At 53.7% G+C, this 27898-nt stretch overlaps 1 protein-coding gene across 2 annotated transcripts; it reads right to left on the reverse strand.

The window, feature by feature from the left end:
* Positions 1 to 279: 279 nt before the first annotated feature.
* SS18L2 (SS18 like 2) lies at positions 280 to 26658 on the reverse strand. Of its 2 annotated transcripts, XM_078883360.1 has the most exons (11): positions 25824 to 26658; positions 23312 to 23381; positions 17234 to 17310; positions 16656 to 16731; positions 14964 to 15039; positions 13595 to 13744; positions 11619 to 11871; positions 3070 to 3150; positions 2400 to 2474; positions 845 to 1062; positions 280 to 397 (listed from the first exon to the last, which is right to left on the reverse strand). In XM_078883360.1, the coding sequence occupies exons 2-7, from the start codon at positions 23378 to 23380 to the stop codon at positions 11720 to 11722; spliced, it is 600 nt and encodes a 199-aa protein (XP_078739486.1). In that variant the 5' UTR covers position 23381; positions 25824 to 26658; the 3' UTR covers positions 280 to 397; positions 845 to 1062; positions 2400 to 2474; positions 3070 to 3150; positions 11619 to 11719. The 2 variants fall into 2 exon arrangements, with proteins under 2 accessions (XP_078739486.1, XP_078739485.1); XM_078883359.1 differs by lacking the exon at positions 25824 to 26658 and having other exon boundaries at positions 23312 to 23529.
* Between the last annotated feature and the right edge of the window lie 1240 nt (positions 26659 to 27898).

Below are 27898 nucleotides of genomic sequence, written 5' to 3' on the forward strand. Positions count from 1 at the left end.
CATCACCACCACAACCATCACGTCCACTATCACCACTATCACCACCACCACCACCACCATCACCACCACCACCCTCACCACCACCACAATCACGATCACCACCACCACCACAAATTCCACCACCACCACCTCCACCACCACCACCACCACCTCCACCACCACCACCACCATCATCACGACCACCACCACCACCACGACCACCACCTCCACCACCTCCACCATCACCACCACCACCATCACCATCACCACCACCACCACCACCACCTCCACCACCTCCACAACGACCTCCACCACCACCACCATCGTCACCACCACCACCACCATAGTGAGCTGCTGCTGCTGGTGGTGGAGGCTGCTGAGTCTGCGCCGACCGTCACTGGAAGCCTCCAAAGTGGCCCTGAAACAGAGAAGACGACAACGACGAGGTCACGGCGGTGCGGAGTTCACAGTGCAGAGGTCAGAGGTCACGGTGCAGAGTTCACGGTGCAGAGTTCACGGTGCAGAGATCAAGGTGTAGTGATGGTGGTGATGGTGGTGATGGTGGTGATGATGGTGGGGATGGTGGTGATGGTGGTGATGGTGGTGATGGTGATGATGGTGATGATGGTGATGATGGTGATGATGGTGGTGGTGGTGGTGATGGTGGTGGTAATGATGATGGTGGTGATGATTATGATGGTGATGCTGGTGATGATTGTGATTGTGATGATGATGGTGGTGGTGGTGATGATTATGATGATGATGATTATGATGGTGGTGATGCTGATGATGCTGCTGCTGCTGCTGATGATGCTGCTGCTGATGATGCTGCTGCTGCTGATGATGCTGCTGCTGCTTCACGCACCTGCCCATATCTGTAGACGCCGCCTGCAGGCTGCAAGCTACTGCCAGGACTTCCTGCTATAGAGGAAACGGAGTAACCACCACCGCCACCACCGCCACCACCACCGCCACCACCACCGCCACCACCGCCACCACCGCCACCACCGCCACCACCGCCACCACCACCACCACCGCCTCCGCCGTAGCCACCAAACTCCACCACGGAAGTTGGCGTGGAACCTGCGGTGAGGGCGATTACAAAGACAAAGGTGCTTCGTGAAGCTCGTTGCTGGAGGTGCCAAGGGCTGTTGTAGCGAGTAGCAGCGAATTTGCACGTGCGTGTGTGTGTACGTGTGTGTGTGTACATGTGTGTGTGTGTATGTGTGTGTGTGTGTATGTGTGTGTGTGTGTACATGTGTGTGTGTGTGTATATGTGTGTGTGTGTGTACGTGTGTGTGTACGTGTGTGTACGTGTGTGTGTGTACGTGTGTGTACGTGTGTGTGTGTACATGTGTGTGTGTGTGTGTATATGTGTGTGTGTACGTGTGTGTGTACGTGTGTGTACGTGTGTGTGTGTACGTGTGTGTACGTGTGTGTGTGTACGTGTGTGTGTATGTGTGTGTGTGTGTACGTGTGTGTACGTGTGTGTGTACGTGTGTGTGTGTACGTGTGTGTACGTGTGTGTACATGTGTGTGTGTGTGTGTCTGTGTGTACGTGTGTGTGTACGTGTGTGTACGTGTGTGTACGTGTGTGTACATGTGTGTGTGTGTACGTGTGTGTACGTGTGTGTGTACGTGTGTGTGTACGTGTGTGTGTGTGTACGTGTGTGTGTGTATGTGTGTACGTGTCTGTGTGTATGTGTGGTCTCTGTGGGTCTCTGTGTGCGGAGTCTATGGGTCTCCGTGTGAGTCTGTGGGTCTCTGTGTGGTGAGTCTATGGCCATTATGAACCCCCTGAGAGAGAGAGAGACACCCAGACCCAGGGCTTGAACCCAGGCTCTCAGTGTCTCTGACACGGCCATTATGAACCCCCTGAGAGAGAGAGAGACACCCAGACCCAGGGCTTGAACCCAGGCTCTCAGTGTCTCCGACACGGCCATCGTGAACCCCCTGAGAGAGAGACACCCAGACCCAGGGCTTGAACCCAGGCTCTCAGTGTCTCCGACACGGCCATCGTGAACCCCCTGAGAGAGAGAGAGAGACACCCAAACCCAGGGCTTGAACCCAGGCTCTCAGTGTCTCCGACACGGCCATCGTGAACCCCCTGAGAGAGAGAGAGAGACACCCAGACCCAGGGCTTGAACCCAGGCTCTCAGTGTCTCCGACACGGCCATCGTGAACCCCCTGAGAGAGAGAGAGAGACACCCAGACCCAGGGCTTGAACCCAGGCTCTCAGTGTCTCCGACACGGCCATCGTGAACCCCCTGAGAGAGAGAGAGAGACACCCAGACCCAGGGCTTGAACCCAGGCTCTCAGTGTCTCCGACACGGCCATCGTGAACCCCCTGAGAGAGAGAGAGAGAGACACCCAGACCCAGGATTTCCGTGTCTCCGACACGGCCGCCATGAATCTCTCACCATAGCCAGGATGCGTGTTGTTCTGTTGCTGAGGGAAGGGTTGAACCTGTGGGTGAGACATTGCATAGCCCCCTTCTGCAGACAGACGCACAGAGACACACACAGAGAGACACACAGAGAAAGACAGAGACACAGAGACACACAGAGAGACACACAGAGACACACAGAGACACACAGAGAGACACACAGAGACAGAGACACACAGAGAGAGACACACACAGAGACACACACAGAGAGAGACACACAGAGACAGACAGAGACAGAGACACATTTAGACTTGCACAAAACCATACCCTGGATCTGCCAGGAAGGTGATGGTGGTGATGGTGGTGGAGGTGATGGTGGTGATGGTGGTGGTGGTGGAGGTGATGGTGGTGATGGTGGTGGTGGTGGAGGTGATGGTGGTGATGGTGGTGATGGTGGTGGTGGTGATGATGCCGATGAAGATGTCGATGATGATGATGATGACGATGTCAATGATGATGGTGGCGATGACGATGATGATGATGATGTTGATGATGATGACTGCGATGACGATGATGATGGCGATGATGATGACGATGACGATGTTGATAATGTTGATGATGACTGCGATGATGGTGATGATGATGATGATGTCGATGATGATGATGGTGACGATGGTGATGATGATGGTGGCGGTGGCTCTCACGGTCAGTGGTCCCAGCGTGGTGGAAAGTCTCGGCGTAGAACTCCTCCTGCCCAGCCGCAAAGCGCTGCTGGGGGATCCTGCCTGGGGGGGGAGGGGGGAGGGGAGGGGTGAGGGGAAGAGGGGCGAAGGGGGAGGGGGGGGAGGGGCGGGGGGAGGGGCAAGGGGGGGAGGGGCAAGGGGGGGAGGAAGGGGAGAGGGGAGGGGCGAGGGGGGGAGGGGCGAAGGGGGGAGGGGCGAGGGGGGGAGGGGGGAGGGGCGAGGGGGGGAGGGGGGGGGGAGGGGGGGGGAGGGGGGGGGAGGAAGGGGAGGGGGGAAGGGCGAGGGGGGGAGGGGGTGAGGGGCGAGGGGAAGAGGGGCGAGGGGGGGAGGGGGGGAGGGGGGGGGAGGGGGGGGAGGGGGGGGAGGGGGGGGGAGGGGGGGGGAGGAAGGGGAGGGGCGAGGGGGGAGGGGGGGAGGAGGAGGGGGGGGTCTGCGTTACAAATGGGCAGCGCTGCAATATCCGCCGCCTCTGATAGGGAGCGTTGAGACGCCCAGTAGACTCACCACACAGACACCCACAGACTCACCACACAGAGACCTACAGTATCATCACACAGAGACCCACAGACTCACCACACAGAGACCCACAGACTCACCACACAGAGACCCACAGACTCACCACACAGAGACCCACAGACTCACCACACAGAGACCCACAGACTCATCACACAGAGACCCACAGACTCACCACACAGAGACCCACAGACTCATCACACAGAGACCCACAGACTCACCGCACAGAGACCCACAGACTCATCACACAGAGACCCACAGACTCACCGCACAGAGACCCACAGACTCACCGCACAGAGACTCACAGACTCACCACACAGAGACCCAGACTCACCACACAGAGACCCACAGACTCACCACACAGAGACCCACAGACTCATCACACAGATACCCACAGACTCACCACACAGAGACCCACAGACTCATCACACAGAGACCCACAGACTCACCGCACAGAGACCCACAGACTCATCACACAGAGACCCACAGACTCACCGCACAGAGACCCACAGACTCACCGCACAGAGACCCACAGACTCACCACACAGAGACCCACAGACTCACCACACAGAAACCCACAGACTCACCACACAGAGACCCACAGACTCACCACACAGAGACCCACAGACTCACCACACAGAGACCCACAGACTCACCACACAGAGACCCACAGTCTCACCACAGAGAGACCCATAGACTCACCACACAGAGACCCATAGACTCATCACACAGAGACCCACAGACTCACCACACAGAGACCCATAGACTCACCACACAGAGACCCACAGACTCACCACACAGAGACCCACAGACTCATCACACAGAGACCCACAGACTCACCACACAGAGACCCACAGACTCACCACACAGAGACCCACAGACTCATCACACAGAGACCCACAGACTCATCACACAGAGACCCACAGACTCACCACACAGACCCACAGACTCATCACACAGAGACCCATAGACTCATCATACAGAGACCCACAGACTCACCACACAGAGACCCACAGACTCATCACACAGAGACCCACAGACTCACCACACAGAGACCCACAGACTCACCACACAGAGACCCACACACTCACCACAGAGACCCATAGACTCACTCACACAGAGACCCACAGACTCACCACACAGAGACCCACAGACCCACAGACTCACCACACAGACACCCACAGACTCACCACACAGACACCCACAGACTCACCACACAGAGACCCACAGACTCACCACACAGAGACCCACAGACTCATCACACAGCAGAGACCCATAGACTCATCACACAGAGACCCACAGACTCATCACACAGAGACCCATAGACTTATCACACAGCAGATACCCATAGACTCATCACACAGCAGAGACCCATAGACCCATCACACAGCAGACACCCACAGACTCATCACACAGCAGAGAGCCATAGACTCACCACACAGACCCACACACTCACCACACAGAGACCCACACACTCACCACACAGAGACCCAGTCTCACCACACAGAGACCCACAGACTCACCACACAGAGACCCACACACTCACCACACAGAGACCCACACACTCACCACACAGAGACCCATAGACACACAGAGACCCACAGACTCACTCACACAGAGACCCACAGACTCACCACACAGAGACCCACAGACTCACCACGCAGAGACCCATAGACTCACCACACAGCAGAGACCCACAGACTCATCACACAGCAGAGACCCATAGACTCATCACACAGCAGAGACCCATAGACTCACCACACAGAGACCCACAGACTCATCACACAGAGACCCACAGACTCATCACACAGAGACCCACAGACTCATCACACAGCGGAGACCCACAGACTCATCACACAGAGACCCACAGACTCATCACACAGCGGAGACCCACAGACTCATCACACAAAGACTCACAGACTCACCACACGGAGACCCACAGACTCACCACACAGAGACCCATAGACTCACCACACAGCAGAGACCCATAGACTCACCACACAGAGACGCACAGACTCACCACACAGAGACCCACAGACTCATCACACAGCAGAGACCCATAGACTCATCACACAGAGACCCATAGACTCATCACACAGAGACCCATAGACTTATCACACAGCAGATACCCATAGACTCATCACACAGCAGAGACCCATAGACCCATCACACAGCAGACACCCACAGACTCATCACACAGCAGAGAGCCATAGACTCACCACACAGACCCACACACTCACCACACAGAGACCCACACACTCACCACACAGAGACCCAGTCTCACCACACAGAGACCCACAGACTCACCACACAGAGACCCACACACTCACCACACAGAGACCCACACACTCACCACACAGAGACCCATAGACACACAGAGACCCACAGACTCACTCACACAGAGACCCACAGACTCACCACACAGAGACCCACAGACTCACCACGCAGAGACCCATAGACTCACCACACAGCAGAGACCCACAGACTCATCACACAGCAGAGACCCATAGACTCATCACACAGCAGAGACCCATAGACTCACCACACAGAGACCCACAGACTCATCACACAGAGACCCACAGACTCATCACACAGCGGAGACCCACAGACTCATCACACAGAGACCCACAGACTCATCACACAGCGGAGACCCACAGACTCATCACACAGAGACTCACAGACTCACCACACGGAGACCCACAGACTCACCACACAGAGACCCATAGACTCACCACACAGCAGAGACCCATAGACTCACCACACAGAGACGCACAGACTCACCACACAGAGACCCACAGACTCATCACACAGAAGAGACCCACAGACTCATCACACAGAGACCCATAGACTCACCACACAGCAGAGACCCACAGACTCATCACACAGCAGAGACCCACAGACTCACCACACAGCAGAGACCCATAGACTCATCACACAGAGACCCATAGACTCACCACACAGAGACCCACAGACTCACCACACAGAGACCCATAGACTCACCACACAGAGACCCATAGATTCATCACACAGCAGAGACCCACAGACTCATCACACAGAGACCCATAGACTCACCACACAGCAGAGACCCACAGACTCATCACACAGCAGAGACCCACAGACTCACCACACAGCAGAGACCCATAGACTCATCACACAGAGACCCATAGACTCACCACACAGAGACCCACAGACTCATCACACAGAGACCCACAGACTCATCACACAGAAGAGACCCACAGACTCATCACACAGCAGAGACCCACAGACTCACCACACAGCAGAGACCCATAGACTCATCACACAGAGACCCATAGACTCACCACACAGAGACCCACAGACTCACCACACAGAGACCCATAGACTCATCACACAGCAGAGACCCATAGACTCATCACATATAGACCCACAGACTCACCACACAGAGACCCACAGACTCATCACACAGAGACCCAAAGACTCATCATACAGAGACCCACAGACTCACCACACAGAGACCCACAAACTCATCACACAGAGACCCACAGACTCACCACACAGAGACCCACAGACTCACCACACAGAGACCCACACACTCACCACACAGAGACCCATAGACTCACTCACACAGAGACCCACAGACTCACCACACAGAGACCCACAGACCCACAGACTCACCACACAGACACCCACAGACTCACCACACAGACACCCACAGACTCACCACACAGAGACCCACAGACTCACCACACAGAAGAGACCCACAGACTCATCACACAGAGACCCATAGACTCACCACACAGCAGAGACCCACAGACTCATCACACAGCAGAGACCCACAGACTCACCACACAGCAGAGACCCATAGACTCATCACACAGAGACCCATAGACTCACCACACAGAGACCCACAGACTCACCACACAGAGACCCATAAACTCACCACACAGAGACCCATAGACTCATCACACAGCAGAGACCCACAGACTCATCACACAGAGACCCATAGACTCACCACACAGCAGAGACCCACAGACTCATCACACAGCAGAGACCCACAGACTCACCACACAGCAGAGACCCATAGACTCATCACACAGAGACCCATAGACTCACCACACAGAGACCCACAGACTCATCACACAGAGACCCACAGACTCATCACACAGAAGAGACCCACAGACTCATCACACAGAGACCCATAGTCTCACCACACAGCAGAGACCCACACACTCATCACACAGCAGAGACCCACAGACTCACCACACAGCAGAGACCCATAGACTCATCACACAGAGACCCATAGACTCACCACACAGAGACCCACAGACTCACCACACAGAGACCCATAGACTCATCACACAGCAGAGACCCATAGACTCATCACATATAGACCCACAGACTCACCACACAGAGACCCACAGACTCATCACACAGAGACCCAAAGACTCATCATACAGAGACCCACAGACTCACCACACAGAGACCCACAGACTCATCACACAGAGACCCACAGACTCACCACACAGAGACCCACAGACTCACCACACAGAGACCCACACACTCACCACACAGAGACCCATAGACTCACTCACACAGAGACCCACAGACTCACCACACAGAGACCCACAGACCCACAGACTCACCACACAGACACCCACAGACTCACCACACAGACACCCACAGACTCACCACACAGAGACCCACAGACTCACCACACAGAGACCCACAGACTCATCACACAGCAGAGACCCATAGACTCATCACACAGAGACCCATAGACTCATCACACAGAGACCCATAGACTCATCACACAGCAGATACCCATAGACTCATCACACAGCAGAGACCCATAGACCCATCACACAGCAGACACCCACAGACTCATCACACAGCAGAGAGCCATAGACTCACCACACAGAGACCCACACACTCACCACACAGAGACCCACACACTCACCACACAGAGACCCAGTCTCACCACACAGAGACCCACAGACTCACCACACAGAGACCCACACACTCACCACACAGAGACCCACACACTCACCACACAGAGACCCATAGACACACAGAGACCCACAGACTCACTCACACAGAGACCCACAGACTCACCACACAGAGACCCACAGACTCATCACACAGCAGAGACCCATAGACTCACCACACAGAGACCCACAGACTCATCACACAGAGACCCACAGACGCATCACACAGAGACCCACAGACTCACCACACAGAGACCCACAGACTCACCACACAGAGACCCATAGACTCACCACACAGATACCCATAGACTCATCACACAGCAGAGACCCATAGACTCGTCACATATAGACCCATAGACTCATCACACAGCAGAGACCCACAGACTCACCACACAGAGACCCACAGACTCATCACACAGCAGAGACCCATAGACTCATCACACAGAGACCCACAGACTCATCACACAGCGGAGACCCACAGACTCATCACACAAAGACTCACAGACTCACCACACGGAGACTCACAGACTCACCACACGGAGACTCACAGACTCATCACACAGAGACCCATAGAATCATCACACAGCAGAGACCCATAGACTCATCACACAGAGACCCACAGACTCACCACACAGAGACCCATAGACTCACCACACAGCAGAGACCCATAGACTCACCACACAGAGACCCACAGACTCACCACACAGAGACCCACAGACTCATCACACAGAAGAGACCCACAGACTCATCACACAGAGACCCATAGACTCACCACACAGCAGAGACCCACAGACTCATCACACAGCAGAGACCCACAGACTCACCACACAGCAGAGACCCATAGACTCATCACACAGAGACCCATAGACTCACCACACAGAGACCCACAGACTCATCACACAGAGACCCACAGACTCATCACACAGAAGAGACCCACAGACTCATCACACAGAGACCCATAGTCTCACCACACAGCAGAGACCCACACACTCATCACACAGCAGAGACCCACAGACTCACCACACAGCAGAGACCCATAGACTCATCACACAGAGACCCATAGACTCACCACACAGAGACCCACAGACTCACCACACAGAGACCCATAGACTCATCACACAGCAGAGACCCATAGACTCATCACATATAGACCCACAGACTCACCACACAGAGACCCACAGACTCATCACACAGAGACCCAAAGACTCATCATACAGAGACCCACAGACTCACCACACAGAGACCCACAGACTCATCACACAGAGACCCACAGACTCACCACACAGAGACCCACAGACTCACCACACAGAGACCCACACACTCACCACACAGAGACCCATAGACTCACTCACACAGAGACCCACAGACTCACCACACAGAGACCCACAGACCCACAGACTCACCACACAGACACCCACAGACTCACCACACAGACACCCACAGACTCACCACACAGAGACCCACAGACTCACCACACAGAGACCCACAGACTCATCACACAGCAGAGACCCATAGACTCATCACACAGAGACCCATAGACTCATCACACAGAGACCCATAGACTCATCACACAGCAGATACCCATAGACTCATCACACAGCAGAGACCCATAGACCCATCACACAGCAGACACCCACAGACTCATCACACAGCAGAGAGCCATAGACTCACCACACAGAGACCCACACACTCACCACACAGAGACCCACACACTCACCACACAGAGACCCAGTCTCACCACACAGAGACCCACAGACTCACCACACAGAGACCCACACACTCACCACACAGAGACCCACACACTCACCACACAGAGACCCATAGACACACAGAGACCCACAGACTCACTCACACAGAGACCCACAGACTCACCACACAGAGACCCACAGACTCACCACACAGAGACCCATAGACTCACCACACAGATACCCATAGACTCATCACACAGCAGAGACCCATAGACTCGTCACATATAGACCCATAGACTCATCACACAGCAGAGACCCACAGACTCACCACACAGAGACCCACAGACTCATCACACAGCAGAGACCCATAGACTCATCACACAGAGACCCACAGACTCATCACACAGCGGAGACCCACAGACTCATCACACAAAGACTCACAGACTCACCACACGGAGACTCACAGACTCACCACACGGAGACTCACAGACTCATCACACAGAGACCCATAGAATCATCACACAGCAGAGACCCATAGACTCATCACACAGAGACCCACAGACTCACCACACAGAGACCCATAGACTCACCACACAGCAGAGACCCATAGACTCACCACACAGAGACCCACAGACTCACCACACAGAGACCCACAGACTCATCACACAGAAGAGACCCACAGACTCATCACACAGAGACCCATAGACTCACCACACAGCAGAGACCCACAGACTCATCACACAGCAGAGACCCACAGACTCACCACACAGCAGAGACCCATAGACTCATCACACAGAGACCCATAGACTCACCACACAGAGACCCACAGACTCATCACACAGAAGAGACCCACAGACTCATCACACAGAGACCCATAGACTCACCACACAGAGACCCACAGACTCACCACACAGAGACCCACAGACTCATCACACAGCAGAGACCCACAGACTCACCACACAGAGACCCACAGTCTCACCACACAGAGACTCACAGACTCACCACACAGAGACCCACAGACTCACCACACAGAGACCCACAGACTCACCACACAGAGACCCACAGACTCATCACACAGAGACTCACAGACTCATCACACAGAGACACACAGACTCACCACACAGAGACCCACAGACTCACCACACAGAGACACACAGACTCATCACACAGAGACCCACAGACTCACCACACAGAGACCCATAGACTCATCACACAGCAGAGACCCACAGACTCACCACACAGAGAGACCCACAGACTCACCACACAGAAACCCATAGACTCATCACACACAGACCCACAGACACAGACTCACCACCCATAGACTCACCACACAGAGACCCTGTACCTGTCTGCGGGAGCTGTGGATACGCGTTGAGGAGTGGTGGTGGTGGTGGTGGCGGTGGCGGTGGTGGCGGTGGTGGTGCTTGTTTGGCACCGCCGCTGATATCACCGATTCCGCCCAGTGTGGTTTCCGGCTCCGTTTGGGGGGCTGCGTCGACCGTCTGGGCCACGGGGGGGGGGGGGCCCCACGGTGGGGGGGAGCAGGCTGGGTGGGGGGGGTCTCCCCAGCAAGTGTGGGGGGCCAGGGAATGGGCCAGCTGAGGGTGGGGGGGAGGGAGACAGTGGGGGGGGGGCAGGAGAGTTAATGAAGGCGTGATCGTTGGAATCATCATCATCATCACCGTCATCGTCACCATCGAAATCATCGTCATCATCACCATCATCATCATCACCGTCATCATCGTCACCATCGAAATCACCGTCATCATCACCATCGTCGTCATCATCACCGTCATCAACGTCACCATCGTCACCATTGAAATCACCGTCATCATCACCATCATCATCGTCATCATCACCGTCATCATCGTCACCATTGAAATCACCGTCATCATCACCATCGTCGTCATCGTCATCATCACCGTCATCATCGTCACCATCGAAATCATCGTCATCATCACCATCATCATCGTCATCATCACCGTCATCATCGTCACCATCGAAATCATCGTCATCATCACCATCATCGTCGTCATCGTCATCATCACCGTCATCATCGTCACCATTGAAATCATCGTCATCACCATCATCGTCGTCATCGTCATCATCACCGTCATCATCGTCACCATCGAAATCATCGTCATCATCATCATCACCGTCATCGTCATCATCACCGTCATCATCGTCACCATCGAAATCATCGTCATCATCACCATCATCATCGTCATCATCACCGTCATCATCGTCACCATCGAAATCATCGTCATCATCACCATCATCGTCGTCATCGTCATCATCACCGTCATCATCGTCACCATTGAAATCATCGTCATCACCATCATCGTCGTCATCGTCATCATCACCGTCATCATCGTCACCATCGAAATCATCGTCATCACCATCATCATCGTCATCGTCATCATCACCGTCATCATCGTCACCATCGAAATCATCGTCATCATCACCGTCATCATCGTCACCATCGAAATCATCGTCATCATCACCATCATCGTCGTCATCGTCATCATCACCGTCATCATCGTCACCATCGAAATCATCGTCATCATCACCATCATCGTCGTCGTCGTCATCATCACCGTCATCATCGTCACCATCGAAATCATCGTCATCATCACCGTCATCATCGTCACCATCGAAATCATCGTCATCATCACCATCATCATCGTCATCATCGTCATCATCACCATCATCGTCGTCGTCGTCATCATCACCATCATCATCGTCATCATCGTCATCATCACCGTCGTCATCATCATCGTCATCATCATCGTCGTCATCATCATCATCATCGTCACCATCATCATCGTCATCACCACCATCACCACCATCATCAACATCATCATCATCACCACCATCACCACCATCACCACCATCATCATCACCATCATCACCATCATCACCACCATCACCACCATCGTCATCATCGTCGTCATCATCACCATCATCATCATCACCACCACTATCATCATCACCACCATCATCACCATCATCACCACCACCACCATCATCACCATCACCACCACCATCACCACCATCATCACCATCATCACCATCATCACCACCATCACCACCATCGTCATCATCGTCGTCATCATCACCATCATCATCATCACCACCACTATCATCATCACCACCATCATCACCATCATCACCACCACCACCATCATCACCACCACCACCATCATCACCATCACCACCACCATCACCACCATCACCACCATCATCACCATCATCACCATCATCACCACCATCACCACCATCGTCGTCATCATCATCCGCAAGCCTGCAGCCCGTCCTCACCGTTCCCCTGCTGCATCCCCATTGGCTGCCTCGCCACGTGGTGAGCGGAGGCCACCGATTGGCCGAGGGGGTCACGTGGTGCCGGCGGGAGGTGAGGGGGCAGCTGCTGCTGCTGCTGCCCCCCGAGCGAGCCGGTGAAGGGTCCCGAGTCTGCGGCGGAGAGCGGGGGGGGGGAAATAAACAATGGTAATAAAAACTAAACAGTCAATGAAAATGAAGTAAATAAGAAATAAATAAAGTAATTGAAAATAAAGTAAATTAAAATAAACAAATAAAAATTAAGTAAATAAAAATAAACAAAGCAAATGAAAATAAAGTAAATGAAAATAAAAAGTAAATAAAAATGAACAAATAAAAATAAAGTAATGAAAACATAAACAAAGCAAATGAAAATAAAGTAAATGAAAATAAAAATAAACAAATAAAAACAAAGTAAATAAGAAATAAACAAAGTAAATGAAAATAAAGTGAATGAAAATAAAAAGTAAATAAAAATAAACAAATAAAAATAAAGTAAATAAAAAATAAACGAAGTAAATGAAAAATAAAAAGTTAATGAAAATAAACAAATAAAAATAACCAAGTAAATAAAAACTAAAAGTAATTAAAATAAGCAAGCAATAAAAACTTAAGCAAGTAAATAAAGATAAACAAGTAAAAATAATCAAGTAAAAAAAAATCAAGTAAATCAAAAGTTAATAAAATAAACAAGTCAATACTGTACAAATAAACAAGGGAATAAAAATGGATATTTTCTATTCGCCGGCGCCGTGACGGTTACAGCGCCACCGTCGTCGTGAGTTCGATTCGGGCGGCTGAGATTCTTAGATCCACCACCACCACTAAGACCACAACCACCACCACTAAGACCACAACCACCACCACCTCCACCACCTCTGCCACCACCGCCACCACCGCCACCACCATCACCACCACCTCCACCGCCACCACCACCACTAAGACCACCACCGCCACCACCTCCACCACCGCTTCCGCCACCGCCACCACCACCGCCACCACCACCACTTAGACCACCACCGCCACCACCTCCACCACCGCTTCCGCCACCGCCACCACCACCGCCACCACCACCACTTAGACCACCACCGCCACCACCACCACCACCACCACCGCCACCACCACCACCACCAACACCACTAAGACCACAACTACCTCCACCACAACCACCTCCACCACCACCAACCACTTTCACAACTACCACCACCATCTCCACCGCCACCACCACCAACACCACAACTAACACAACCACAACAACCACCACCAACCACCTCCACCACCTCCACCACCTCCACCACAACCAACCAACCACCACCACCACAACTACCACCACCACTCTGCATACACTTACCGATCATGTGACCCACTCCGACCAATCCGTCTTGAGCCTGGAGGCCGCCACCCACCAACGCGCTCTGATTGGCCGGCTGCGGTGGGGGGGGAGGAGCCATCGGGTGGGGTCAGAGGTCAGCCACAGGTCACTGGGTCTCACACAGACAAAGGTGCCCCGTGTAGCCTCTAGCAGACTAGGGGCAAGTGCTGTTAGCAGCAGCAGCAGTGTCTCTAGACACACAGACAAAGGTGCCCCGTGTAGCCTCTAGCAGGGCTGTAGGGGCAAGTGCTGTAGTAGCAGCAGCGGTGCTCTATAGACACACAGACAAAGGTGCCCCGTGTAGCCTCTAGCAGGGCTGTAGGGGCAAGTGCTGTTAGCAGCAGCAGTGCCCTATAGACACACAGACAAAGGTCCCCCGTGTAGCCCACACAGAGTGTAGGGGCAAGTGCTGTTAGGAGCGAATAGCAGCCCCTAGGAAGGGCTACAATGTGGCACACGAGGGGGTGGGTGGCCAGCACCACCACGCCCTTCGTCTCCCGCAGTGATGGCGATGTTCAACTACGACGACATCGCTACACCAGATACACTCAGTCGAGTCAGGGTCGCGATCGAAGCTACGACCTCCTGTAGACCAGGCGAGGAAGTTAACATCTCATAGCCACCATCTCTCTCCCTCTCCCCACTCTCCCCCCCCCCCACTCTCCCCCCCCACTCTCCCCCCCCCCACTCTCCCCCCCCCCACCACTCTCTCCCCCCCCCCCACTCTCTCCCCCCCCCCCACTCTCTCCCCCCCCCACCACTCTCTCCCTCCCCCACTCCCCCCCCTCTCCCCCCCCACTCTCCCCCCCCCACCACTCTCTCCCCCCCCCCACTCTCTCCCCCCCCCCCACTCTCTCCCCCCCCCACCACTCTCTCCCTCCCCCACTCCCCCCCCTCTCCCCCCCCCACTCTCCCCCCCCCACCACTCTCTCCCCCCCCCCCACTCTCTCCCCCCCCCCCACTCTCTCCCCCCCCCACCACTCTCTCCCTCCCCCACTCCCCCCCCTCTCCCCCCCCCCACTCTCTCCCCCCCCACTCTCTCCCTCCCCCCCCCCCCACTCTCCCCCCCCCTCACTCTCTCCCCCCCCCCCACTCTCTCCCCCCCCCCCACTCTCTCCCTCCCCCACTCCCCCCCCCCACTCTCTCCCCCCCCACTCTCTCCCTCCCCCACTCTCCCCCCCCCTCTCTTCCCCCCCACTCTCTCCCCCCCCCACTCTCTCCCCCCCCACTCTCCCCCCCCACTCTCCCCCCCCCCACTCTCCCCCTCCCACTCTCCCCCCCCCCACTCTCCCCCACTCTCCCCCCCCCTCCCCCCCCACTCTCCCCCCCCACCACTCTCTCTCCCCCCACTCCCCCCACTCTCCCCCCACTCTCTCTCCCACTCCCCCCCACTCTCCCCCCCCAACTCCCCCCCTCTCTCCCCCCCCCTCTCTCCCCCCCCACTCCCTCCCTCCCCACTCTCTCACCCCCCCTCTCTCCCCCCCCCCTCTCTCCCCCCCCACTCCCTCCCTCCCCACTCTCTCACCCCCCCAACTCCCCCCCCACTCCCCCCCCCTCTCTCCCCCCCCCTCTCTCCCCCCCCCTCTCTCCCCCCCCCTCTCTCCCCCCCCACTCCCTCCCTCCCCACTCTCTCACCCCCCCAACTCCCCCCCCACTCCCCCCCCCTCTCACCGTGGACTGGCTGGACTGTGCTGAGTCAGCGATGGTAGCCAGGTAGACCAGGTTCCTGTGCAGGATTTGCTGATACCTGAACACACAGAGACACACAGAGACACATCGAGATACATAGAGAGATACACAGAGACACATCGAGATACATACCCACATAGACATACATAGAGATACAGAGACCCATAGAGACCCATAGAGACCCATAGAGATATATAGAGGTACATAGAGACCCACAGAAAACCATAGAGACCCATAGAGACACAGAGACACACAGAGATACATAGATAACCATAGAGACACATAGCGGCACATAGACATACATAGAGACACACAGAGACACACAGAGGCATACACAGACACACAGAGACCCACAGAGACCCACAGAGACCCATAGAGACCCATAGAGACACACAGAGACACACAGAGCCACACAGAGACACACAGACACCCACAGACACCCACAGAGACACACAGAGACACACAGAGACTCACAGAGACACACAGAGATACACAGACACCCACAGAGACACACAGAGACACACAGAGACTCACAGAGACACACAGAGAGCCGGACTTACTGGGTGCACTGTGAAGATTTCCCTCTGTTCTGGTAGTCCACGATGCACTGGATCAGCTGGTTGTTCTCGTCCAGGATCTGACGAAAGTGAATCGAGGTGACAAAAGTCGCACCAGCAAGCATGGAGGGAGAGCCAGACTCACACAGAGAGCCGTAGACTCACACAGAGAGCCGTAGACTCACACAGAGAGCCATAGACTCACACAGAGAGCCATAGACTCACACAGAGAGCCATAGACTCACACAGAGAGCCATAGACTCACACAGAGAGCCATAGACTCACACGGAGACCCATAGACTCACACAAGAGAGCCATAGACTCACACAGAGAGCCATAGACTTACACAGAGAGCCATAGACTCACACAGAGAGCCGTAGACTCATACAGAGACCCATAGACTCACACGGAGACCCATAGACTCACACAAGAGAGCCATAGACTCACACAGAGACCCATAGACTCACACAGAGAGCCATAGACTCACACAGAGAGCCATAGACTCACACAGAGAGCCGTAGACTCATCACACAGAGAGCCATAGACTCACACAGAGAGCCATAGACTCATCACACAGAGAGCCATAGACTCACACAGAGAGCCATAGACTCACACAGAGAGCCGTAGACTCACACAGAGAGCCGTAGACTCACACAGAGAGCCATAGACTCACACAGAGAGCCATAGACTCACACAGAGAGCCAGACTCACACAGAGAGCCATAGACTCACACAGAGAGCCATAGACTCACACAGAGAGCCATAGACTCACACAGAGAGCCATAGACTCACACAGAGAGCCGTAGACTCACACAGAGAACCAGACTCACACAGAGAGCCATAGACTCACACAGAGAGCCATAGACTCACACAGAGAGCCATAGACTCACACAGAGAGCCGTAGACTCACACAGAGAGCAATAGACTCACACAGAGAGCCATAGACTCACACAGAGAGCCGTAGACTCACACAGAGAGCCATAGACTCACACAGAGAGCCATAGACTCACACAGAGAGCCATAGACTCACACAGAGAGCCATAGACTCATCACACAGAGAGCCATAGACTCACACAGAGAGCCATAGACTCACACAGAGAGCCATAGACTCACACAGAGACCCATTGACTCATACAGAGAGCCATAGACTCACACAGAGAGCCATAGACTCACACAGAGAGCCATAGACTCACACAGAGAGCCATAGACTCACACAGAGAGCCATAGACTCACACAGAGAGCCATAGACTCACACAGAGAGCCGTAGACTCACACAAAGAGCCGTAGACTCACACAGAGACCCAATAGACTTACACAGAGAGCCATAGACTCACACAGAGAGCCATAGACTCACACAGAGAGCCATAGACTCACACAGAGAGCCATAGACTCACACAGAGAGCCATAGACTCATCACACAGAGAGCCGTAGACTCACACAGAGAGCCATAGACTCATCACACAGAGAGCCATAGACTCACACAGAGAGCCATAGACTCACACAGAGAGCCGTAGACTCACACAGAGAGCCGTAGACTCACACAGAGAGCCATAGACTCACACAGAGAGCCATAGACTCACACAGAGAGCCAGACTCACACAGAGAGCCATAGACTCACACAGAGAGCCATAGACTCACACAGAGAGCCATAGACTCACACAGAGAGCCATAGACTCACACAGAGAGCCGTAGACTCACACAGAGAACCAGACTCACACAGAGAGCCATAGACTCACACAGAGAGCCATAGACTCACACAGAGAGCCATAGACTCACACAGAGAGCCGTAGACTCACACAGAGAGCAATAGACTCACACAGAGAGCCATAGACTCACACAGATAGCCGTAGACTCACACAGAGAGCCATAGACTCACACAGAGAGCCATAGACTCACACAGAGAGCCATAGACTCACACAGAGAGCCATAGACTCATCACACAGAGAGCCATAGACTCACACAGAGAGCCATAGACTCACACAGAGAGCCATAGACTCACACAGAGACCCATTGACTCATACAGAGAGCCATAGACTCACACAGAGAGCCATAGACTCACACAGAGAGCCATAGACTCACACAGAGAGCCATAGACTCACACAGAGAGCCATAGACTCACACAGAGAGCCGTAGACTCACACAAAGAGCCGTAGACTCACACAGAGACCCAATAGACTTACACAGAGAGCCATAGACTCACACGGAGACCCATAGACTCACACAGAGAGCCATAGACTCACACAGAGAGCCATAGACTCACACAGAGAGCCATAGACTCACACAGAGAGCCATAGACTCACACAGAAAGCCATAGACTCACACAGAGAGCCATAGACTCACACAGAGAGCCATAGACTCACACAGAGAGCCATAGACTCACACGGAGACCCATAGACTCACACAGAGAGCCATAGACTCACACAGAGAGCCATAGACTCACACAGAGAGCCATAGACTCACACAGAGAGCCATAGACTCACACAGAGAGCCATAGACTCACACAGAGAGCCATAGACTCACACAGAGAGCAATAGACTCACACAGAGAGCAATAGACTCACACAGAGAGCCATAGACTCACACAGAGACCCATTGACTCATACAGAGACCCATAGACTCACACGGAGACCCATAGACTTACCACACAGAGAGCCATAGACTCACACAGAGAGCCATAGACTCACACAGAGAGCCATAGACTCATCACACAGATAGCCATAGACTCACACAGAGAGCCATAGACTCACACAGAGACCCATTGACTCATACAGAGACCCATAGACTCACACGGAGACCCATAGACTTACCACACAGAGACCCATAGACTCACACAGAGAGCCATAGACTCACACAAGAGAGCCATAGACTTACACAGAGAGCCATAGACTCACACAGAGAGCCATAGACTCACACAGAGAGCCATAGACTCATCACACAGATAGCCATAGACTCACACAGAGAGCCATAGACTCACACAGAGACCCATTGACTCATACAGAGACCCATAGACTCACACGGAGACCCATAGACTTACCACACAGAGAGCCATAGACTTACACAGAGAGCCATAGACTCACACAGAGAGCCATAGACTTACACAGAGAGCCATAGACTCACACAGAGAGCCATAGACTCACACAGAGAACCATAGACTCATCACACAGAGACATGTAGACTCACACAGAGACCCATAGACTCATCACACAGAGACCCATAGACTCATCACACAGAGACCCATAGACTCACACAGAGAACCATAGACTCATCACACAGAGACATGTAGACTCACACAGAGACCCATAGACTCATCACACAGAGACCCATAGACTCATCACACAGAGACCCATAGACTCACACAGAGACCCATAGACTCACACAGTGAACCATAGACTCACAAAGAGAGCCATAGACTCACACAGAGACCCATAAACTCACATAGAGAACCATAGCCTCATCACATAGAGACCCATAGACTCTGTGTGAGTCTATGGGTCTCTATGTGGTGAGTCTATGGCTCTCTGTGTTATAAGTCTATGGCTCTCTGTGTGAGTCTATGGGTCTCTGTGTGGTGAGTCTATGGGTCTCTATGGGTCTCTATGGGGTGTTTATGGGTCTCTATGAGTAGTCTATGGGTCTCTGAGTAGTCTATGGGTCTCTATGGGTGTCTATGGGTCTCTGTGTGTGTGTAGTCTATGGGTGTCTATGGGATCTCTATGGGTGTCTATGGGTCTCTATGGGTGTCTATGGGTCTCTGTGTGTGTAGTCTATGGGTGTCTATGGGATCTCTATGGGTCTCTATGGGGTGTCTATGGGTGTCTAAGGGTCTCTGTGTGTGTAGTCTATGGGTGTCTATGGGATCTCTATGGGTCTCTATGGGGTGTCTATGGGTGTCTATGGGTCTCTGTGTGTGTAGTCTATAGGTCTCTATGGGGTGTCTATGGGTGTCTATGGGTCTCTATGGGTCTCTGAGTAGTCTATGGGTCTCTATGGGTGTCTATGGGTCTCTCTGTGTGTGTAGTCTATGGGTGTCTATGGGATCTCTATGGGTGTCCATGGGTCTCTATGGGGTGTTTATGGGTCTCTATGAGTAGTCTATGGGTCTCTGAGTAGTCTATGGGTCTCTATGGGTGTCTATGGGTCTCTGTGTGTGTGTAGTCTATGGGTGTCTATGGGATCTCTATGGGTCTCTATGGGGTGTCTATGGGTGTCTATGGGTCTCTGTGTGTGTAGTCTATAGGTCTCTATGGGGTGTCTATGGGTGTCTATGGGTCTCTATGGGTCTCTGAGTAGTCTATGGGTCTCTATGGGTGTCTATGGGTCTCTCTGTGTGTGTAGTCTATGGGTGTCTATGGGATCTCTATGGGTGTCTATGGGTCTCTATGGGGTGTTTATGGGTCTCTATGCGTAGTCTATGGGTCTCTGAGTAGTCTATGGGTCTCTATGGGTCTCTCTGTGTGTGTAGTCTATGGGTGTCTATGGGATCTCTATGGGTGTCCATGGGTCTCTATGGGGTGTTTATAGGTCTCTATGAGTAGTCTATGGGTCTCTGAGTAGTCTATGGGTCTCTATGGGTGTCTATGGGTCTCTGTGTGTGTGTAGTCTATGGGTGTCTATGGGTCTCTATGGGTCTCTATGGGTCTCTATGAGTAGTCTATGGGTCTCTGAGTAGTCTATGGGTCTCTATGGGTGTCTATGGGTCTCTGTGTGTGTGTAGTCTATGGGTGTCTATGGGTCTCTATGGGTCTCTATGGGGTGTCTATGGGTGTCTATGGGTCTCTATGGGTGTCTATGGGTGTCTATGGGTGTCTATGGGTCTCTATGGGGTGTCTATGGGTCTCTATGGGTCTCTATAGGTGTCTATCGGTGTCTATGGGGTCTCTATGGGTGTCTATGGGTCTCTATGGGGTGTCTATGGGGGTCTATGGGTGTCTATGGGTGTCTATGGGGTGTCTATGGGTCTCTATGGGTGTCTATGGGTCTCTGAGTGTCTATGGGTGTCTATGGGTCTCTGTGTGTGTATGGGTCTCTATGGGTGTCTATGGGTGTCTATGGGTCTCTGAGTGCCTATGGGGTGTCTATGTTTCTCTGTGGGGTGTCTATGGGTCTCTATGGGTGTCTATGGGTCTCTGAGTGTCTATGGGTGTCTATGGGTCTCTGTGTGTGTATGGGTCTCTATGGGTGTCTATGGGTGTCTATGGGTCTCTGAGTGTCTATGGGTGTCTATGGGTCTCTATGGGGTGTCTATGGGTCTCTATGGGTGTCTATGGGTCTCTGAGTGTCTATGGGTCTTTGTGTGTGTATGGGTCTTTATGGGTGTCTATGGGTCTCTATGGGGTGTCTATGGGTCTCTATGGGTCTCTGAGTGTCTATGGGTGTCTATGGGTGTCTATGGGGTGTCTATGGGTCTCTACGGGTCTCTATGGGTCTCTATGGGTGTCTATGGGTGTCTATGGGTCTCTATGGGGTGTCTATGGGTGTCTATGGGGTGTCTCTGGGTCTCTATGGGTGTATATGGGTCTCTATGGGTGTCTATGGGTCTCTATGGGGTGTCTATGGGTGTCTATGGGTGTCTCTGGGTCTCTATGGGTGTATATGGGTCTCTATGGGTGTCTATGGGTCTCTATGGGGTGTCTATGGGTGTCTATGGGGTGTCTCTGGGTCTCTATGGGTGTCTATGGGTCTGTGTGTGTATGGGTCTCTATGGGTGTCTATGGGTCTCTATGGGGTGTCTATGGGTGTCTATGGGTCTCTGTGTGTGTATGGGTCTCTATGGGGTGTCTATGGGTGTCTATGGGGTGTCTCTGGGTCTCTATGGGGTGTCTATGGGTCTCTGAGTGTGTATGGGTCTCTATGGGTGTCTATGGGTCTCTATGGGGTGTCTATGGGTCTCTGTGTGTGTATGGGTCTCTATGGGTGTCTATGGGTCTCTATGGGGTGTCTATGGGTGTCTATGGGGTGTCTCTATGGGTGTCTATGGGTGTCTATGGGTGTCTCTGGGTCTCTATGGGGTGTCTCTGGGTCTCTATGGGGTGTCTATGGGTCTCTGAGTGTCTATGGGGTGTCTATGTTTCTCTGCGTGGTACCTTCTGAATGATGGATTGAGTCACTTCCACTCCCTGACGATGCTTCTGACTCAGGAAGGCGATCGACATCCTTGAGGTTGACACAACAACAACAACAACAGCAGCACAAGCAACAACAACCAAATCGTTAAACTTAATCGCGTCACTTTAAGAAGTTTAACAACATTGCAAACGCAGCTTAAGGCAGTACGGATAGACGTCGATTCCGATTCGGCATAATCGTGAACTGTTAAATCGCGCGTCGATTCTTTTACGCAGCCCACCCACAGCCATTCAAAGCTTGAATCGATTCCTTACCAAACCCCCCTCGCCCCGGGTAACGTTGTGTGGGCGTTGGATCGATTCGTGTAGTGTCGGTGATTCTCGATTCTTACCATTCTCTCCAGGCATTATCAATGGGTGTGCGGTAGTGGGGCAAAGATCGATTCGCGATTCTCGATTCTTCCCCTCCCCAGCCACTGTCAATGGGTGTGTGGTGTTAGTTAGAGGAATCGATTCGTGATTCTCGATTCATTCATTCCCTTCCCCAATGGGTGAGGGTTAGGAGAGGATCGAATCGCGATTCTCGATTTCTTCGCCAGCTATTGTCAATGGGTGTGGGTTAGGGGAGGAATCGATTCGTGATTCTGTATTATAGTTGTTGATCGCGATTCTTGAATCGATTATCGCGCTTGCTTGCGATTCTGGCGGTAAAGGAATCGACAGCCGAAATAAATAATTCGTTGTATAATAAATAAGAATGTCATCATGATTAAATAATTATTAAATATTATTTATTACATGACCCGGAAATAATAAAGTTGTACAGAACGTGTGGCCCTGGTGTCAATAAAGTTTTACAGAACGTGATGCAGGTGTCAATAAAGTTATACAGAACGTGTGGTGCAGGTATCAATAAAGCTATACAGAGTGTGGCCCTGGTGTCAATAAAGTTATACATAACGTCCAGTGCAGGTATCGACAAAGTTATACAGAACGTGATGCAGGTGTTAATAAAGTTATACAGAACGTGGCCCTGGTGTCAATAAAGTTACACAACGTGTGGCACCTGTGTCAATAAAGTTATACAGAACGTGTAGCACCTGATAATCTCATGCAGATGCCACGGATTCTTCATGTTGGGTGAGTGTCTGGGTGAATGAGTGGCTGGATGAGTAGCTGGGTGGGTGAGTGGGTGTCTGGGTGAGTGGGTGTCTGGGTGAACGAGTGGCTGGGTGAGTGGGTGTCTGAGTGGCTGGGTGAGCGGGTGAATGAGTGGGTGAGTGGGTGGGTGAATGAGTGGATGCCTGGATGAGTGGCTGGTTGAATGAGTGGCTGGGTGAGCGGGTGAATGATTGGCTAGGTGAGTGGGTGAATGAGTGGCTGGGTGAGTGGGTGAATGAGTGGCTGGGTGAGTGGGTGTCTGGGTGAATGATTGGCTGGGTGAGCGGGTGAATGATTGGCTAGGTGAGTGGGTGAATGAGTGGGTGAGTGGATGAGTGGGTGCCTGGATGAGTGGGTGGCTGGGTGAATGAGTGGGTGTCTGGGTGAGTGGGTGGCTGGGTGGGTGAGTGGCTGGGTGTCTGGGTGAGTGAGTGGGTGAATGAGTGGATGCCTGGATGAGTGGCTGGGTGGGTGAGTGGGTGGGCGAGTGGCTGGGTGGGTGTCTGGGTGAGTGGGTGTCTGGGCGAGTGAGTAGCTGGGTGTGGGTGTCTGGGTGGGTGAGTGGCTGGGTGGGTGAGTGGGTGTCTGGGCGAGTGAGTGGCTGGGTGAGTGGCTGGGTGGGTGAGTGGGTGTCTGGGCGAGTGGCTGGGTGAGTGGGTGTCTGGGTAGGTGAGTGGCTGGGTGGGTGAGTGGATGTCTGGGCGAGTGAGTGGCTGGGTGAGTGGGTGTCTGGGTGGGTGAGTGGCTGGGTGGGTGAGTGGGTGTCTGGGCGAGTGGCTGGGTGAGTGGGTGTCTGGGTGGGTGAGTGGCTGGGTGGGTGAGTGGGTGTTTGGGCGAGTGAGTAGCTGGGTGTGGGTGTCTGGGTGGGTGAGTGGCTGGGTGGGTGAGTGGGTGTCTGGGCGAGTGAGTGGCTGGGTGAGTGGGTGTCTGGGTGGGTGAGTGGCTGGGTGGGTGAGTGGGTGTCTGGGCGAGTGGCTGGGTGAGTGGGTGTCTGGGTGGGTGAGTGGCTGGGTGGGTGAGTGGGTGTCTGGGCGAGTGAGTAGCTGGGTGTGGGTGTCTGGGTGGGTGAGTGGCTGGGTGGGTGAGTGGGTGTCTGGGCGAGTGAGTAGCTGGGTGTGGGTGTCTGGGTGGGTGAGTGGGTGTCTGGGCGAGTGAGTGGCTGGGTGAGTGGGTGTCTGGGTGGGTGAGTGGGTGTCTGGGCGAGTGAGTGGATGGGTGAGTGGGTGTCTGGGTGGGCGAGTGGCTGGGTGGGTGAGTGGGTGTCTGGGCGAGTGGCTGGGTGAGTGGGTGTCTGGGTGGGCGAGTGGCTGGGTGAGTGGGTGTCTGGGTGAATGAGTGTATGGGTGAGTAGGCCCCAGGCAGTGCCTACTCAGGCCCTGGTGGGCGCGCCTGTGCCAGGCTAGGTGCAGGTCACGGGACAGAACCAGCAGGTGCATGGGTTGACCGAGGTAACTTGCAGATGGCACCACCTGTATCCCTTATCGTGCCAGCCACACTCACAGCCATCAGAGACAGTCAGACTCACACAGAGACCAAGATACCTACAAAGACCCAGACTTGCATAGAGAACCACTCATCACACAGCAGAGACCCAAACTCATCACACAGCAGAGACCCAGACTCATCACACAGCAGAGACCCACAGACTCATCACACCCGCAGACTCATAACACAGAAGAGACCCACAGACTCATCACACAGCAGAGAGCCATAGACTCATCACACAGCAGACCCACAGACTCATCACAACGCAGAGACCCATAGACTCATCACACAGCAGAGACACAGACTCGTCACACAGAGACCCATAGACTCATCACACAGCAGAGACCCATAGACTCACCACACAGCAGAGACCCATAGACTCACCACACAGCAGAGACCCATAGACTCACCACACAGCAGAGAGCCACAGACTCATCACACAAACCCATAGACTCACACAGACCCATAGACTCTCACAGAGACCCATATAATCATCACACAGAGACCCATAGACTCACACAGCAGAGAGCCATAGACTCATCACACAGCAGAGCAACCACACAGCAGAGCCACAGACTGAAATATCCATAAATAATGGATAATATCATCACCACCATCACCACCACCTTCACTGTAGCCACCACAACACCAAGAACGATCCTCCTGCCACCACCCTCGCCAAAGATCGGAACAAATCTTTATTGAAGTCATCCCCCCCCCCACTCACCTCCAAACCTCCCCCCACCCTAACCCAACCCCCCCCCCCTCCCACAACCAAACCTCTGGGCAACGTTTTAAAAAAAACCTTTCCACTGAAAAGCTACAACAGAGAAAAACAACGAACTCTCAGCCAGAACGAAACACGTCGAAACGCCGCCACCATCACCGTCATCACCACCGTCATCACCACCACCATCACCACCACCACCATCACAGCCACCACCACCACCGCCATCACCTCCACCACCATCACAGCCACCACCACTGCCTCCACCACAGACTCCTCCTCCGAGTGGGTGCGTGAGTGGCTGGGTGGGCGAGTGGGTGGGCGAGTGGGTGGGTGAGTGCGTGAGTGGCTGGGTGGGCGAGTGGGTGCGTGGCTGGTTAGGCGAGTGAGTGGATGGGCGAGTGAGTGGGTGAGTGCGTGAGTGGCTGGGTGGGCGAGTGGGTGGGCGAGTGGGTGGGTGAGTGCGTGAGTGGCTGGGTGGGCGAGTGGGTGCGTGGCTGGTTGGGCGAGTGGCTGGGTGGGCGAGTGGGTGAGTGAATGGGTTGAGTGGGTGGGCTAGTGAGTGGGCGAGTGGCTAGGTGGGCAAGTGGGCGAGCGAGTGAGTGGGTGAGTGAGAGGGTGGGCGAGTGGGTGGGTGAGTGCCTGAGTGGTTGGGTGGGTGAGTGGGTGAATGGGCGAGTGGCTGGGTGGGCAGGCAAGTGGGCAAGTTGGCGAGTGAGCGAAGGAATTTTAAAATCCCGTAGCTGCCGGGTCTTGTAAAGTTTATTGGGCCAGAGAGTTCCATTAGCTAGAGAGTCCCCATCGCCATCAAATGTACACACAACCATCACCACCACCACCACCATCATCATCACAACCACCACCACCACCCATCAAAAGACAAAGGTCACCCGTATAGCCTTAACAGACTGTGTGTGTGTGGGCAAGTGCTGTTGGCCGAGCAGAACTCGAGCAAAACTGGGCAACAGCAGCAACTCCGCTGGTGTCCACCACCCTCACGCACCGAAGGGATCTCGCGTTTCTCCCTCTCCCCCCTCCAAACCCACACGCAACAAAGGTCCCCCGCGTAGCCTGTAACAGACTCCTGGGGCAAGTGCTGTTAGCGAGTAGCAGCAGTAGCTACGAAGGCCGTCACTGGCACCACACAGAGGGGGTGGGTGGCCAGCAGCCGTCACGCCCGGCCGTCTTTGTCTCTCCCCCAGTGGCGATGTTTTAACTACACCACCACCAAC

This window comes from Lampetra fluviatilis, chromosome 70, assembly GCF_964198595.1.
Source record: "Lampetra fluviatilis chromosome 70, kcLamFluv1.1, whole genome shotgun sequence".
Classification (NCBI taxonomy): Eukaryota; Metazoa; Chordata; class Hyperoartia; order Petromyzontiformes; family Petromyzontidae; genus Lampetra; species Lampetra fluviatilis.